The 18105-nt window shown below is 35.7% G+C and overlaps 1 protein-coding gene across 2 annotated transcripts in view; it reads right to left on the bottom strand.

The window, feature by feature from the left end:
- LOC125663541 (uncharacterized) overlaps positions 1–18105 on the bottom strand; it is a 110344-nt gene that overhangs the window by 14639 nt on the left and 77600 nt on the right. The window contains exons 1-2 of one of the 2 annotated variants that reach the window (XM_048895794.2): positions 7454–7689; positions 5872–6030 (exon numbers count right to left, since the gene is read on the bottom strand). The exons of the other annotated variant lie outside the window; for it this stretch is intronic. Of the exons in view, the coding sequence (XP_048751751.2) occupies positions 5872–6030; positions 7454–7505 (211 nt within the window). The 5' untranslated portion in view covers positions 7506–7689. Of the gene's footprint in view, positions 1–5871; positions 6031–7453; positions 7690–18105 lie in introns of those variants that run through there. 2 annotated transcript variants of the gene reach the window in all.

Genomic DNA, 18105 nt, shown 5'->3' with positions numbered 1-18105 from the left:
CATGGGTCAGCATGGAATTCTAGACCGGTCTCGGTATCATGAATGTCAACTCTGAACTTTGACCACTCTGCGAATGTCGGCGACTTAACGTTAAAAAACCCCGTTATCGCTACTCCTGCTAGACCGCAAGTCGTGGAGACCCGAAACCTTGACCGACGAATTCAAGATAAAACACTCTCGCACAGAGAAGTTGACCGAGAACCCTGAAGCACGGTTCTCGCCCCCGAAAGTCTCCGACGTCGTCGTTCGAGCCCACAACTTCTTCACGGATGTAGATAGAGACGCGAGACCACTTAAACGAAGCCCGTGACCTCTCTGACCTTCAAAATGGGGTCAAGGTCAAAGGTCAAGGTCACACTTTCTCTCCCCATGGGTTTTTAAAGTTTGACCTTGAACGTGGGTCAAGGTCAAAGGTCAAGGTCACACATACAGGGGCCAGTCTCCACGAGTAAGGCCAACCCACCCATCACGCCTGTCGTCCCCAAGGAAAAAATCCCCCACCCTTCAAGTGATCTGTCTGTGATCAGCTGTTTATACACTATTTTGACCGGTTTCATGCCCAACAACAGGATTCTAGCTAATCTGACCGACACCTACACATTTGACTTACACCCATTTCTTCCATTTCTTGACTTCCTTGTAAATCAAACATTAATTGCATTTGCATTCAAGAAAAGACATCAATGTCTGCCTCTGAGCTAGTGCATCAAAATAAAGACTAAGTTCAGTTGTTGTTGTTTTTTTATGTTTGACCTTGAAAGTGGGTCAAGGGCAAAGGTCAAGGTCACGCATCCAGGGGCCAGTCTCCATGAGTAAGGCCAACTCACCCATCACGCCTGTCGTCCCCAAGGAAGAAATCCCCCACCCTTCAAGTGATCTGTCTGTGATCAGCTGTTTAAATACACTATATTGACCGGTCTCATGCCATGCAACAATTACAGGATGCTAGCTTATATCTGACCTACACCTACACATCTGACCTACACCAATTTCTTCCATTTCTTGACTGTCTTGTCAATCAAACATGAATTCCATTTACATTCATGAAAAGACATAGGCCAGATTCAATTGTCTGTTTGCATCAACATAAAGACTAAGTTTTTGTTTTTTTTGATAATGATGATGCAACTTTACTTGACAGTTGAACTCATTGACATTCCATCCCGACTGTCATTGTAAACAAATAAACACTTACCTGCAGGATCAGATGGGATGCAGTACTCCTATTCTCAGTTCAGATATCCTACATGCACTCAGACACTTTCTAATTCAGTCCGGCTGCCATTTTGGTTGTTTGTTATCAAAGCCTATACATCCGTATATGCATGCCTCCTTGGGTGAAATGACTGAAAGACATTGTCTCCGTGAATTAGAACACATAGGATGAGCAATTACAAACTGTATATTCAATTCCACAATCCACAACACACACGGTAAAATCCAGTGCATCTTCACAACATCTGACAACATGAGGGTTGTAGACTCCCAGCATGCACCAGCAGTTACTACAATCTAGGAAAATGGCACATCCGGTTTCTTTGCACCTCCAAATATCACATCTAACAGGTCTAAAGTCACCCCAAACACCTGCACAAGTCCCATTACACTTTTACCTGATATGTGCATATGTGCTGGCTACCCAACACCCACACCCCTTTTCTCCCTCAAATTTGACGGGTACTTAATGCGAAACCAAGCATTGAACACACTTCAACACTCCAATTTAGGCGGCAAATTTGAATTTCTTTTCTAGCCAAATCAACTTTTTTTTTGTTTTTGGTTGGCCTCATTTGACCTACTGAGGAATGGATCAAGATCAAAGGTCAAGAAACAAATCCAGAAAAGGTGGAAAGACCTCTAATTGTTCGCGAACATTAGGATTACTAGTTAGACCTTTTGTTATTGTTCTGTTTATTATTATTATTATTCTTATTCTTATTATTATTATTATTTGTCTTCTTTTCTTTCCGCCGCGAGAAGCTCTTGACGTTTTAAGACTTATCGAAAAACAATGTAGACCATCATATTTGACATCTCGAAACATGCTCAGATCTCACCCTGCGTATTTGATCTTTGACCCCTAACGAACTTATGGGACTTTACGCAAAAAACCCTTGTTATCGGATCACCTCAATAACCGTAAATGATAAGAGCATGAAACTTTCACTAAATTCTTTAGTCCATCAAGCTGAAGCGTTGTAGTGTTTACTTTTAAGTTTTCGGTGATCCCTAAAGCGAGTTAATGGCCCCGAAAGTTTACGATTTTTACGGAAAAATTCAAAACTCCTAAAATATAAGTCGTAGAAAGACGGAACCAACTGGAATGGAATACTTGACCTTTGACCTTGAAAATCGGGTCAAGGTCAAAGGTCAAGGTCATCTGGAAACTTTAAAAATAAGCACTTTTCATACAGTCTAAAGCATAGAAAGTACGGATAAAGTGTTGTATGCACAAGTAGTCACAAACCAACTTATTCTAATGCATTGCATTACGACTCTGAACTTTGACCTTTCCTTCAATTTACAGCGATTTGCGTAAAAACCATTGTTATCACTACAGTATGGAAACCGTAAATGGTACGAACACGAAATGTTCACTAAACTTATTGCCTGATCAATTGTAAAAGATGACTTCCTGTTTTTGATGGTTTCTCGATCCGTAACGGGAATTAATGCCCTTGAAAGTTTTCGATTTCGCGTAGAAATTTACAACTCCTAAAGTATTTGTCGTAGGAAGACAGGACCAACTGAAGTGACATCCCTGACCTTTGACCTTGAAAATTAGGTCAAGGTCAAAGGTCAAGGTCATCTAGAAACTTTGAAAATAAGCAATTTTCACACCGTCTAAAGCATATAAAGTACAGATTAGGTATAATATGCACAATAAGTCAAGAACCAACTTAAGTCAATGCATTGCATTACGACTCTGAACTTTGACCTTTCTTCGATTTACAGCGACTTGCGTAAAAACCATTGTTATCACTACAGTATGGAAACCGTAAATGGGACGAACACGAAATGTTCACTAAACTTATTGCCTGATCAATTGTAAAAGATGACTTCCTGTTTTTGATGATTTGTTGATCCCTAACGGGAATTAATGCCCTTAAAAATTTTAAATTTAGCGTAGAAATTTACAACTCCTAAAGTATTTGTTGTAGGAAGACAGGACCAACTGAAGTGACATCTCTGACCTTTGACCTTGAAAATTAGGTCAAGGTCAAAGGTCAAGGTCATCTAGAAACTTTGAAAATAAGCAATTTTTATACCATCTAAAGCATATAAAGTACACATTTTTTTGTATTCAGAGACATTGTTTGAATGTCTGAAAAGGTGGAAAGACCTCTAATTGTTCGCGAACAATTAGGATTACTAGTTATTATTATTATTTGTCTTCTTTTTTTTTCCGCCGCGAGAAGCTCTTGACGTTTTAAGACTTATCGAAAAACAATGTAGACCATCATATTTGACATCTCGAAACATGCTCAGATCTCACCCTGCGTATTTGATCTTTGACCCCTGACGAACTTATTGGACTTTACGCAAAAAACCCTTGTTATCAGTTCACCTCGAAAACCGTAAATGATAAAAGCATGAAACTTTCACTAAATTCTTTAGTCCATCAAGCTGAAGCGTTGTAGTGTTTACTTTTAAGTTTTCGGTGATCCCTAAAGGGAGTTAATGGCCCCGAAAGTTTACGATTTTTACAGAAAAATTCAAAACTCTTAAAATATAAGTCGTAGAAAGACAGAACCAACTGGAATGGAATACTTGACCTTTGACCTTGAAAATCAGGTCAAGGTCAAAGGTCAAGGTCATCTGGAAACTTTAAAAATAAGCACTTTTCATACAGTTAAAAGCATTGAAAGTACAGATAAAGTGTTGTATCCACAAGTAGTCACAAACCAACTTATTCCAACGCATTGCATTACGACTTTGAACTTTTACCTTTCTTGAATATACAGCGACTTGCGTAAAAACCATTGTCATCACTACAGTATGGAAACCGTAAATGGGACGAACACGAAATGTTCACTAAACTTATTGCCTGATCAATTGTAAAAGATGACTTCCTGTTTTTGATGATTCGTTGATCCCTAACGGGAATTAATGCCCTTAAAAATTTTAAATTTAGCGTAGAAATTTACAACTCCTAAAGTATTTGTTGTAGGAAGACAGGACCAACTGAAGTGACATCTCTGACCTTTGACCTAAAAAATTAGGTCAAGGTCAAAGGTCAAGGTCATCTAGAAACTTTGAAAATAAGCAATTTTTATACCGTCTAAAGCATATAAAGTACACATTTTTTTGTATTCAGAGACATTGTTTGAATGTCTGAAAAGGTGGAAAGACCTCTAATTGTTCGCGAACAATTAGGATTACTAGTTCATTGATTTATTCATCGCTGAAGTTTTTGTTATTATAATTGGCTGTGTAAATTTTGCGAATTGGTCAATAGAACATATTTACCCCCAGATTGGTATTATCAAATGTTACAAAACTTTCTTTGTAAACCTTGAAAATGATGAAATATATCTAGCAGGTACATGTACAATCTTACAGTCAAGAACAACAATAAATCAAAGAGTATTGTTAGGCCTCGGAAAACCCCATCCCATTTTTGTTACTGACATTTCTTGGAGGTGATGTTCTTTGCTTGTAAATTGTTTTCTGGCTGATCCACCATTTGAAAAAGAATACAATGTGCCTGTTCAAGCTAGTGAAACATGTTTATATACACAATTTATAATCTTATGTTATTTTCCCATATTCTGATAAAAGTTCATGTGCAATGTATTTAATTCCAGATGCAGAAATGAACGTGACAAATATAGAAATTACAAAACTTTAATGAAAAACTTGAATATTACAATTTTTTGTGGAAATTATTTGTCACAATCCACTTATATAATGTGTAAGTTCCCAAGACGGAAACCGATAATCACCAAATGCCTCCCTCAACTGGCAAAAGGTGCACCCACAGGTGACCGTGATGAGCGGGATCTCCTGGTACATGTACCACAACAACAGAGAATATCACATTTTTGGCGTCCTCCTTGATCAAGCGTGAAACCGTTAATGATTGAATCGGGTTCGGTTCAGGCTTTGATTGCACGGACAATGCGCTTTACATTCTTGGTCTTAAATACGTTTGCGGCTAAAGGTTAAAGTTGCAGGAGTTACTGCGCCTGCCCCAGAATTAAAAGCTTTCATCGAATACAATTGTTAATAAATGCTATTATAAAAGAAACGAAATATCACATTTAATTATGAAAGGTGAAGATAACGAACAGTAGTCAATCCCATAACTCCTATAAGCAATACAAAATAGAGAGTTGGGCAAACACGGACCCCTGGACACACCAGAGGTAGGACCAGGTGCCTAGGAGGAGTAAGCATCCCCTGTGAACCGGTCACACTCGCTGTGAGCCCTATATCCTGATTAGGGAAACGGAGTTATCATGTAGAATAGTACTCTAGTTGTTATAGAAAACGTTCCTATATGCTAGTACTACTTTAACACCTTAAACAGCTCTGCATATGATTCCGCCAGCCTGCATTTGAGGATAGCTGGTGTTCAAAATTAAAACAATGACGTGTGAAAGAATGACTATACCTTAATCAAAATGGTGACACAATTTAAAATTGTGTACCATGAAAGCTGAAGATCTATCTCATAACTCCTATAAGCAACACAAAATAGATAGTTGAGCAAACACGGACCCCTGGACACACCAGAGGTAGGATCAGGTGCCTAGGAGGAGTAAACATCCCCTGTCGACTGGTCACCATGCACTGCGAAAGAACTTACTCTCGTTGTATAGAACTTTTACACTATCAAGTTGCACATCGTGATTATGAGCGTCTTACCTAAAATACCTATCAACGATGAATATCTTTGATAGAATCCCGTCCAATATTCTTCATTTGGTCCGTTCAAATCACTCGATTTAAGTGTGTCTTTATTAGCTTTACATTCCTCTTGCGCCTGAAACCAGTTCCATGATTTTTGTGATAAGATAGTGATATCTGTAAGGAAAACAAGAACGGTGAATATCAACTAAGAGGACCTATTTTTTCTATTCAGTTTCATGTCAAAATTCCTGTAAATGTTCAAAATAGCATTACGGAATGTTTACCCTATCAGGACAGGGTTTATTTTGTTTTCGTAAGATCATAAATTGTGACATAATTTTATCTATTAATAAAAACTTGTCAAAATATTTATATTTTTGTTTGCCATTGATTGAGTAACACTGAATGTGAATAGTCATCACTTTGTAGCCATGATAATTCACGGTTGCATAGAGAAACTGTAAGCATCCGGTAGCAGTATTCTGGTGGTTAGGGCGATCACTTCACAATCAGGAGACTAGGGTGCGATTTTCGATCCCGGTACCGCATCAAATCTATGATAATTCCAATGTTATTTATTGCAATTGTTTTGATAGGACAAAAATAAATCTAAGCGATAATTTACACATCAATCGATCCAAACACGCTAAATTAGTTCATCTTCCTCAATCCCTACCTTCACCCGCCTGTTTATGTACCAACTATTTGCATATTTATGTAAATATTGTGACATATATACAATAATTGTTTCATTTGCTGGGATAAGACTTCATTTCTAGTCGTCCTTATTTTGCAATTATGTAACGCAAATTTTGTCATATTACATGTTCTTGCATAATCTTATCCCAGCCTTTACTTTGTTTTCAAGTCATTTGTTTAAGAATAAAGGACCAAACCTCACTCTAATTTCATGTTGTCTATTGTATAGAAGTTCATCTTATAGGAAGATGCAAAAACAAGCTGCGTCAAACTCAGATAGCTCAAGTTTTCAAATAGTTGTGGATATAGATAAATCCAAAAACGCTATATATACATACGCGCCTGAAAACAAATAACATAGTGCGTGAAAAGTATTCAAATTCTTGAAATTGATGGTACAGAGAACGAATTGAAATTATATGTATAAAAATCTAACATACTGTTTGAAGAATTTATCAATGTGTAAATTCTGGACATTTTACTCACAAACTTAACATTAAAGTGCTTCGAACTTTTATTTAATGTAGTTCTATAACATTTAACACAGGGAGTGGTTGTTACTTCCCTACACGCCTGGCATCAGAAGTGAAAGTCATGGTCATTGGTCTCTCAGATTTGACCTTAAAGAGGAAGGTCCTGTATGACATGATAAAGAACCCTCACTGTTGCGAACTAAGCACCATGTATTTGTAAACATTTGCGGTATTTTACTTAAAGCCGGTAATATCTCTACATGTGTGAACAATTACCGAAGAGGACGTATATGAATTATACAAAAGTTGAGGATTCATACATGTCTGATACATGTATGTTAACAATTTAACCATCTGAAAGCGATGTGTAATTATAGAGCATATGTGATCAAGATCAATCAAATAAAAAACATATATATACATACCTTTTACTGAGAGAAGACACAAGAACACAAAAATAGACCTCTTGTTGTCCATCAGTTTTCTTTAAATGTATACGAAGAAATCACAAGGTCCCTAAAATTCTTTTAAATTAATACCGTGCGTTTACCACATAATACGTTGCAGTAAAGGAAATCGTGTTATTGACGACACGACACTTTCTTGCAGTTTAAAAAAGTCATTGGGTATATGTTATTAATCACCTTTGTTTTTTCAAATGGCTGTGTGAACTAGTCATAATGAACGTGACAATGAAATGCAAATGCCCGTATAAAATGACGGACATCTAATAGAGATTTGTTTTTAAAACATAATATTGTGTTTGTAAATAAATTCTGCATCTGATTTCAATCTACCGGTTTGTTCTTCAATACATTTTCCAACTCATTTTATCAGTTTTAGAGAACCTATGGAACATCAGATACAATGTTTTGTATGAAAATTTGAAATGATATTTATCACACAGCTGTGAAAGGTGAATAAGAAGAGTTGAATTAGGAAGTCATTGTGCAGAACAACATCAGTACTTGACATACATTTGTGTTTATACGGAAGTTTTCTTACACTGTTCCTTCCGGTTAATAATCATGAAGCTGTACGTGTATTTCATTTGTTTTGTACTTGTTACTTAATATTTTCCACATTCTCTGCATATTACCTTACTTAATGAATTATTACATGACAGCATACTCATTACAAGTCCTTCAGTGTGATAGGTTAACGGTGAAACTGTCAGGGCGATCGCAACAAAGGCGAAGTGGCGATCCGAAGAAAAGAAATAAATGTTGAGCAGTGCGTTTTCCCTTAAAAGGAGTTGTCAAAAACTAGATATGGCACATACTTATGTTTTTGTTAATGTTTTGAACTGGAGGGGGAGTGCAAACCTTCTTTAGATCCGCCACTATAAGTTTTAAACATAAAGGCATCGCATTGGTTAAAAATACACTACTGAAAGGAATTTCCGATAGATCTGCCACTAAAAGTTTTAAACATAAAGGCATCGCATTGCTTAAAAATACACTACTGAAAGGAATTTCCGAAGTTGCTGCGACCAAATATTGATTGACCCATAGAACCATATGCAGAAACAATTTAATCCATAAAACAAGAATTATTGTCACATTTATCAGATACTTTCAAATTTCTATGTAGGGACACACCATTGGAGAAACAAACTTTTTTAGAGGCCCTGGAGTAAAGTGTGGGAGTTTCTTCTGTTCAATATACTTTTTGTGCATCAATTAGTGAGGGGCAACTTATAATTAGAAACTGAAATTACCCGCAAAATTATATTTTTGAACCAACGACATCAAGGAAAGGAAGAAATGAAGATATTGGAAGTATGCATGTAACACAATTCACGTCAATTTTTGTCGGCCAACGAAAAGTACAGAAAACACCAATTTTGGCTGTCCAAAATGTGGTTACACATGTACATCAACAATCAACTTCATTTGGTTTAAGATGTGTTTCTGAATGACATTTATTGAAGAAAAAATGATTACGAGTGCGGTATCATTGAGAATATGTTATGGCAAATGCTACCAGAACCATGGTAAGATGTATATCATTTTTTGCAATATGATGAAGATTTATATGGTCCTTAATAAAGGTGTCAGGCAACGCCTTCCCCAAACTGATTAATACATTGCTATAATGTTCTTGCAATTCGTAAAGCTAAAGCAAAGTTTACTGTTCACTTGATTTTATCTTGCTCGATCACGTAAACCACAGGGATTAGTTCAACGAAAACTGATGAAACCACGATATATTGAAGTAAATCATTGATTTAAGAACGGAAGCTAAACCTACTTCCTGTACAGGATGTAAAACAGCACAATTTGTGGCTCGTTGCTATATTAAAAATACATGTTTTAAAGTATTTTTATCAAAGGTATTTATGTGTAAAACATTTTCATAGCATCTTTTTCCATGCTATCGATACTAAATTGAATATGGATGATTATTTCGAACGATCACATTGCCATTTACAAAATTGTAAATTTGATTATTTCAAAGATAGGAATTTTGTTCCAGAATAGGATTAAATTTGCATGATACCATTGTAAGCTTGTGTTTGATAACCATATCTAAGATTTTTGGTACTGGGCGACTTTGGGACATGTTATCCACTGTACTTGTAAGACTTCTGCACCCCAGATCCTTAATGAAGGACAAAATGAAGGACAAAACTTGTCATAAATTGACCAATACTCAAACATAATTTTTACAACCAAACGTGTAAGAAACACTAAATGATCGTCATTTAGAGAGTAAAGCCTCTATCAAAATTGCAAATTTCATGATCCCCTGACTGAACTCAGCTTGGCATATGATATTAATGCGTAAAAGATTTAAATTACATAATCCCCAATGCCCTTAACATTAAATTGAAACTAAATTGAAACTTGGAAAGAGCTGGTTGATCTTTATCAAAATTGTAAATATCATGATGCAAGGCAGGGACTTTGGTACCAGGGTGGGCTGAATAGGTGTAAATGACTAATGTAGGTGTTAACAATTGAAGAATAATCCATACAAAAAAAAAAAAACAAGTTACGATTGTGAACATAAAAAGGCCCGAAAAAAGTCTCTGTTTAAAATGTGTCTTGAATCACGCTTGATCTTTGTATTGAATAAGTTAGATACATGTATATGCTAAGTATCTATCTCAACTTAAATCAAAGTTAGTTTTTATTTGATAGCATTAGTATGTCACGAATAAGAGTTTTCCCGCCTTTTTAAAAAGATCTTGATATCTGTTAGGATTCATTCAGATTATTGCTTTGGAAAAAATGTCCATCCGTCGAACGAAATGAAATAATATACAGCTGTATATAGTGTATTAATATAAGATGAAAAATTAATTTGAATATCAATTTGCTCGACGCAAAAGCTGTATGTTATCTGAAAGGACCCCCCCCCTCCTGAATTGATGCTTTTTTCCATTGATTTTAGCATTTTTGACAATTCTATGCCAGCGTCACGCCCCTGTTATACAACACAAAGTAATTTTTTATCACATTAAACGTAGTTGGATTTATTTATACACTGTATGTTCCTTATTTGAACGTCAGATTTTGGGACTTCCACTGAAAATCATATATTTTCAGGGCCAGATGACTTTAGAAACTGTAACTACTTCTTTAGTACTTTGGGACAGGGGGATATACATTTCACATACCAATACTCCTACACCCGTGGGACCTTATCATATTTTTATAGGACTCACGGCCGGTGTTACCCGCCGAAATGAGATGCTTACACCTGATCCAACTTCTGGTATGTCCTAATCTTAATTTTGTATCCCTTATAAATAGGAGTTCTGAGATTCATAACTATTTCTTATCTTCACCTTTTCATATTTAGAAGGACCAGGTAGCTCTTTACCAAACTGGTCATATGGATTGTTAATGTTCTTATGGTTTGATTAATTTTCCACATACTACATAAAATCAAAATGCATATCAAAGAAAATCAGAAAGGGATGTTCCGAAATTATGAATCTCGCAATCACAGGGTCCTGACTGTACGGCCGGTCCAAAATAGTCACATAGTACCTTAACTCTTTCATCAGTATGGACACTTTGTGGGCATTTCTGTTCAAGAACACATCTTGTTTTATGAAAGGTGAATATCAGAATTTAACTTTGATATCAATGGATATATATGCTTTAGTGTTAAACACTTTTAATATCCCAGTCAATGGAAAGGAAGAATATCAGTTACCGTACCTATACTGGATTCCTAATCTTCACATAAACTCCTACAAATATGCTTTGCTGATTTCAGTAAATGTAACAAGCCTCTATTTATACTCCTCGCGAAACTATTAGCACCTGTGAAGGAGAAGCTGCAAATGCATTTTTGCGCAACATGTGGCCGAAGTGGTGTAAATCAAATATGGATTCTAAAAAATTCTAAAGAACTTTTGATAAATTTGAAATCACAAAACTTTTCTCAAATCAACATCAAAAGATATGGCTTCTTAACACTTTACACGATCACTCCTCACGATGAATTAAAGACTAAACCTTTTGACATTATAAACAGATGTTTCGTTAATAAAACCAGGAAAAGGAAATATTCATATCTAGTGATCAGTCCTTCAAAAATTACTTTATTAAACATCTCTCTGATTCTACGCTCACGTACTCTGAAGTTGGTGTTAAGAATGTGCTAGAGTACCTCATTAACAATATATTGGTGGTCTTTGGTGATCAGGTATTCAAATAGTCTGTTAGAATTACCATGGGCATAAATCGTGCTCCTTTGGTAGCTGACCTATTTCTATATTTCTATAAGGCACATCTTATTTAAAAGCTTCTACACAGAAGGAAAACAAATTTCTTATTAGGACCTTCAACTCGACATTTAAATATATCGACGGCAATTTTTGTTGTTGATCTATTGACGATAATCATGTTCATTCATGTGTCGATTCGATATATCTGAGTGAACTCAAAATAAAAGACACCACAGAATCTTCCACATCTGCTTCGCACTTCGATATTTTATTGAACATAGGTATTAAACTCAAGTGTATGATAAACAGGATCACTTCAGGATACTGACAAGTTGAAGTTACAGGGGTTTCAACTGTCTCGTTAAAGATAAGGATTTCACAAATTCTACGGTGTTTATAACGATCTAATTTACAAACGCAACCAACCTGTGAATAAGTCGATTGCTGTCTGATGTTTTTGATATCAATTACATTGATTTTGATTATGGATTTCTACGTTTACCATGCAGGGCTCACGGCGGGTGTCACCGGTCAACAGTGGAAGCTTACTCATCCTAGGCATCAGATCTCACCTCTGGTGTGTCCAGGGTTGTGTGTTTTCCTACTTTTAATATTGTATTCCTCACAGAAATTTTGAGATTGATAATTGTTCGTTATTTTTACTATTTTATACACTCAACGATGGTGGCTATAAAAGTCATTGTGAAAATGAAGAAAAACCATATCATGCTACATGGAAGTTGTTCAAAAAACTGAAGTAGACTCGAGTAATCCGAACTACTTGACTGATTGGAGTAGCTTTCTATGTTGTACATTTCGTGTTCATGCTACTGAAGTTTATTGAAATAGCTTATATTTGTTGTTTATGCATTTACGTCCGATTGAAAATATTTTACTCATATTGAAACCTCATCAACTGTAAACTACGTGTTGCAAATTTAGGCCCATGCTTAGGTTATCCCACAGCTCAGTAACAGTGAGGGTTATTTAATGTGTCAACGCCTGTTACGACACAAGACTTCCCTTTTAAGTCATATCCGACAAACCTGTGGAACGTATGAAGATCACTACATAGGGGTGCGTCTTATTTTTGACACGGTCAATAAACGAGAAGGACTGGCATTCAACACTTCCTGTTATGAAGCGGAATGTAGATAGGTATGTGTATCTCTGCAGATAAAAAGATACGACTATCGACTAAAATTTATTACAACATGGCTAAACAAATCATACGCATATTTGGAACTAAAATCTGTGATAAACAGATTCAAAATATTTGAATATGCAATTCTGTGGAATGAAACAGGCTATCATTTATTTTTTATTATGACACTGTCATACATCCTTTGTAGGAATTAAAATTAGCTTCCAAAAGAAGAAATCAGAAAAAAAATCATATTTCAGTAAGGTTAGAAAGAGTTTTTGAAGGTACTTCTCATTGAGCATTAACAACAACACCATTTCTCTGAAGGATATATATTGTATTTTGGTTTTTATGGAACTAAGCATTTATCACAATATTTTCAATAGTACTCAATTGAATCGTCATTTTCACACATATTACACATACATGTTGGAAATCATATGATATTCTGAGGAAATAGAAGCCCCCACTGCAGGGGCCCTGATATCTGCCTGATCATAGGCGTTGTCATCTGAGGTTTTCGTGCATGAACCAGATCGGTCATAGATGTTGTCAATACGACTCGTTTGTACCTCATTCATTTCAGCGTAGTTGGATGTAACAATGGTATCATGGTGGTATACATCTTCGGTTTGTTTCCGTTTAGCTTGATTGTTTCTGAAGTGATCATATACCCCATCCTCGCCTTTACTATATGGGCTCTATTTCTCAATGTCCCTCTCACTTTCTAATTTGCTAGACTCTCTTCTTGATCTGACTACATTATAGATAGTTGAGGTTGCTGTCATTTCTGTATTGTTGTGAACAATCGCCATTGACCTCTGAGGGTGGCTCTTATTTTGTCTTTGTCTTGCGTTCCTCCTGAATGAAAAAAAAATGTTGTAGAGTATTTTGTACAGTAATAATCTATTATTAATTTTTCGAATGCTAGTAACGTTTGTATAAACAAGATAGGAAGTGTACAATATCAGGATCATGATTGCACTTGCTTTTTCGAGCGAAAAATTACTTTATATTTCAAATAAAAAGAAGTAAGTAAAAGGTATATTTTAGTAATAGCAACTTCATCGCTAGTTTAATGCATGAATTTCCAGAACAGATACATGCATACCTGAAAAGTACAACAAGCAACACCAATGCTATCACAACAACAACGACTACAACAGCAATGACTGGAAATAAAGTTGCAATGGTTGGTGAATCAGCTACAATGACAAATGTATAGGAAGGTGAGCATGATTTAATTCAATGTAATAAACCATTAGCTTTATAGATAAAGGAAGAAAAAGTTCATTAGGGGAAAATAATTTACATCGGAAATGTGAATATAACCAGGACTGAATTCAAAACTGTTTGTAGCAGTATTTGATGACATTAACCCATTTTTCATGAACATCTATCTATAAAATTTTATCCTGTCTTTTCCGTTTACATGTTCAGAATATTTACATAAACTCCCACTGTGCCATTAAGGTTTTGTAACTATTTCCAGAAAACCATAAAAGATATCATTTTGCGTATTTCTTTTAATACCGGTAATGTCATTTTCATTCTTTTTAAGGGTACACACACGTTGGTGCTTTCATTTTTTCATTGATAATGCAAATGGTATGTATTTGTCGGTGACGTAATGACGTCATGATAAATCAAAGAGTTAGTGTTGGGGAACTCAAAAAAAAAGATATCTTCGTACTGATCAATTATTAAACATGAATAATTTTGACCCCATATTGTAACATAACCTCAAATGGTCACGACATAACAGTCTACTTTGATCCTCATCGAAAGGTTGATAATTTAAATAGAATTACTTGAACAGAACTTTGGAACGTTTGCATTTTGATCTGATTGGTATGGTCCTGCTACTCTCTAAAAGAATTAGCTTTCATTAATTTCCTGTAAATCCCTATCAAATGTTTTTGATTTCCTATTGTGGCCCTACATCTACCAATTGGCGGATCGCCGAATTTTTGAGTGACGGGAGCATTAGCCAATCACAGAGCTCAATTTACAAGCGCTTTCTAGAGCTATGGACGCGACGCCATTTTGCCCGACATCCGACAGATAGTTAGATTGTTTACCTCGGATCGAATTTGGTGAATATATATGGAAATGGGGAAGAGTTGTTGTTTGGGAACATGTAACACAGACAGCCGATATTCCGATTGACTTGAGGAAGGTATTGTATTTATGCCATTTCCGAAACCCGGCAGAAATCTCGAGGAAGCGAGGAAATGGATAAAACTCTGGAAGGCCACGCTGCACTGCATTGTCAGTTAAAGAAGAAATTCTGAAAGTCGAGGAAAAGCCAAACAGTTTTATGTATGTTCAAAGGTAGTATAATAATATAGGGCCTATTTCACATGTAATTACATAGTTGTATGTGTAATATGAATCTAATGCATCTGTGTAAAAAAAAGAGCTCCGTTTACAGGCTTACATGTAGGCCTATGGTAAAGTTCTAAGTAAGTTTATTCTCTTTAGAAAAACGCACAGGCGTAACCTATATCCGTTTTGGTTATTCCTGTACACTTCTTTAAAAGAAGAAACAGGAAGGTGTGGTGATAGGGTGTCTGCAATAAAAAAAAAACCCACCACAGGACAGTGAGGCATATATGCCTGTATAATCAAGACTTGAGTAGAAGGGAGGGGGGGGGGGGGGTAGCCAGAATTGTAGAAAAAAAATTAAAATCGCAAATTATAAAATGAAATAGAATATCTCATGATTAATCAAAGAGATTTATTTAATGATTAGTATAAGTCATCATTTTTTAGATAATGTTACAGCACTTTATAAATGGTAAACCCTCTGAGAAATACCCTGACCCAATTCCAGCCAGCAGCTATAAGGTTCTAACACCTTGCAAGTAACAACCAATTGAAAAACCATTGGAATTGGAGAGATTATCTGCTTTGGAATCCAAACACAAAAATTTGTCAGAAATTTCATCTAATAAGTACAATGTAAGTATCCCATTATCAGTATTGCTACAAGGTTTTACAGAACTTTTATATTATATCTATATTATACACATGTACTATTCATACATTTATATATATAATATATTGTTGCATCATATTTCAAATTTGGGGTTGGACAGTCGGAGAAGTTGTTTATAATTGTCCAGTATTCTTGCCAAGAAAATAGGGGGGGGGGGGTCAAACTTGAAAATCCTAGATCATGGGGGAGGGGGCACATTCATCCTTTACTGCATGGGTTCAATACTTAAAAATTTGAAGTTGACGTTCGTGCCATTTCATGCTACTATGAAAGAAAGTTGGATGGGGGGGGGGGGGGGATAAGCTATTAAACCTTGCTTTGAAAAATCACTAATTCTACATGTAAAAGCAACTAAAACTGATGTTCTCATAAAAGATATATGCCTGATATTTTTACATTTTCTTATGAATTCCATAAAACAATTTACGGATGTATGATAGTGACATCTTGTTATATAGAAATGAAGAAGATGAATGCAGTAGAACACCACTAGATTCCTCTGAAACTGCCCAGGGTTGTTTAGTATCCAATGAAACACAAGGGAGTGATGACGCAGGCTACTTAGATAACACAATGCGCAATTAAATACATGTAAGTTTAATAACAATACTAATTTCATGTTCTTTATAATATATGTGACCAATTAATAATTCATATGCATCTGATAAAAAAAGAAATCCTCAAACCGCTCCTTTGTTTTCATGTCGCTGAATAGAAAATTTATTTGATGTTTCAATCATATCTACAAAATTACAGGCAAGTAAAATTGAAAATATAGAATGGTTGCAATCCAAGATGTTCACTCTGTCCTTGTGTTGACTTCCAACTCGCTTGCCTCACTCTGTGTTATGTTAAGGTCACTCTTGTGTTTGATGTTGAATATATGCAAGGTTATGTATAGGTAGGGTCTTGGGAAATGTAGTTTCTCCACAACTATTTGCTGCACAAGGCTCTGTAATTGGTTGTACCGGTGGTGCCTAAATAGAATAAATACACAAAATGTTGAAAATGTCCTTAATTCTAGAACACATGATATGGGTCATAATAGGTGACGGTCTATTAGAAGAACTGCAAACTCGACCTATAATATTAGTTATGTAGACAGTTATTAGGCATAATATCGTTGTATATAGTAGTGGTTTCAGCCGATGAAATTCCAAGATTTTTATCAGAGGCAGGATATTATTTATTAGGATATATCAGAATGAAGTATATAATTATACTCTGATCCTTTCATTCATGTAATATGACTCGGCGTTACTGTACAAAAATTGTTACGATTTTTATATGATACATATATTACAGGTGTCTCTCAACCCAGCCTTTTGGCCAGTGTTGCTAAAAACAGAGCATTATTGGAAGAAAGAGAAATAGCTGCTGTAGATTTACTGTGATATTCAACAACTGTTACATGTCTTAAAAGAAAAAAGCTGTAGGGGAGGAGATTTGGATGTCAAAGTCTGAATGACAAAGATTATCAGTATTACATAGGTTTTTCTAGGGACCAATTTGATGCTGTATACACATTTCTTGTACCAACAGCTGAAGATACTATCAAGTGCAGCAAGACAATTTTTAGTGCCAAATCATTGTTGACAAAATATCAAGTTCTAACTACTTTGATGAAACTAAGACAAAATTTTGACTTTCAGCACATCGCACATTATTTTGATATATTAATTCTCATAAGACTCTAGTGCAATTTTTAATGATACGCGCCATGTTGTTTATGCGTCGAATGTCGACTAGTTACCGTCGTCATGGTGGGCGGGGCTTACACGAAAATCTGCGATCGGCCAATTCCTAGGGTCCTGAATTGAACAACCTTGAATGTGATCGACCTAAAGGTGCTTCCATATGAATATGATTAACTATGGCTTTGCAATGAAGATTTGTTAAGATGTCTCATTATAAATATGTCATGTAAAACTTCAATCCGCTATCGCGGCCCCACTCTACTCCTGGATACCATAATTTAAATAAGATTAAATCTACACAACCTGGGAACACGTGCATATCAATATGAATAATGATGGTGTTGAAGTTATTGAAAGGAATTTACCTATATATTCCCATGTAAAACTCTAAACTTGTAGGGTGGACCCATCCTATCCCCCAAAGGCATATTTTGACGAAAAAATCATTTTAATTTACTCTATTTCAGGACAATTTTATGTAATTTTTTCCTGACCCACTGGTTCTCGATATGACTTTTAAATAACCGAAGGTAGTCATGGATGTTTCG

The sequence above is a fragment of the Ostrea edulis genome, chromosome 7 (assembly GCF_947568905.1).
Source record: "Ostrea edulis chromosome 7, xbOstEdul1.1, whole genome shotgun sequence".
NCBI lineage: Eukaryota > Metazoa > Mollusca > Bivalvia > Ostreida > Ostreidae > Ostrea > Ostrea edulis.
This window is presented reverse-complemented; position numbering and strand designations above follow the sequence as displayed.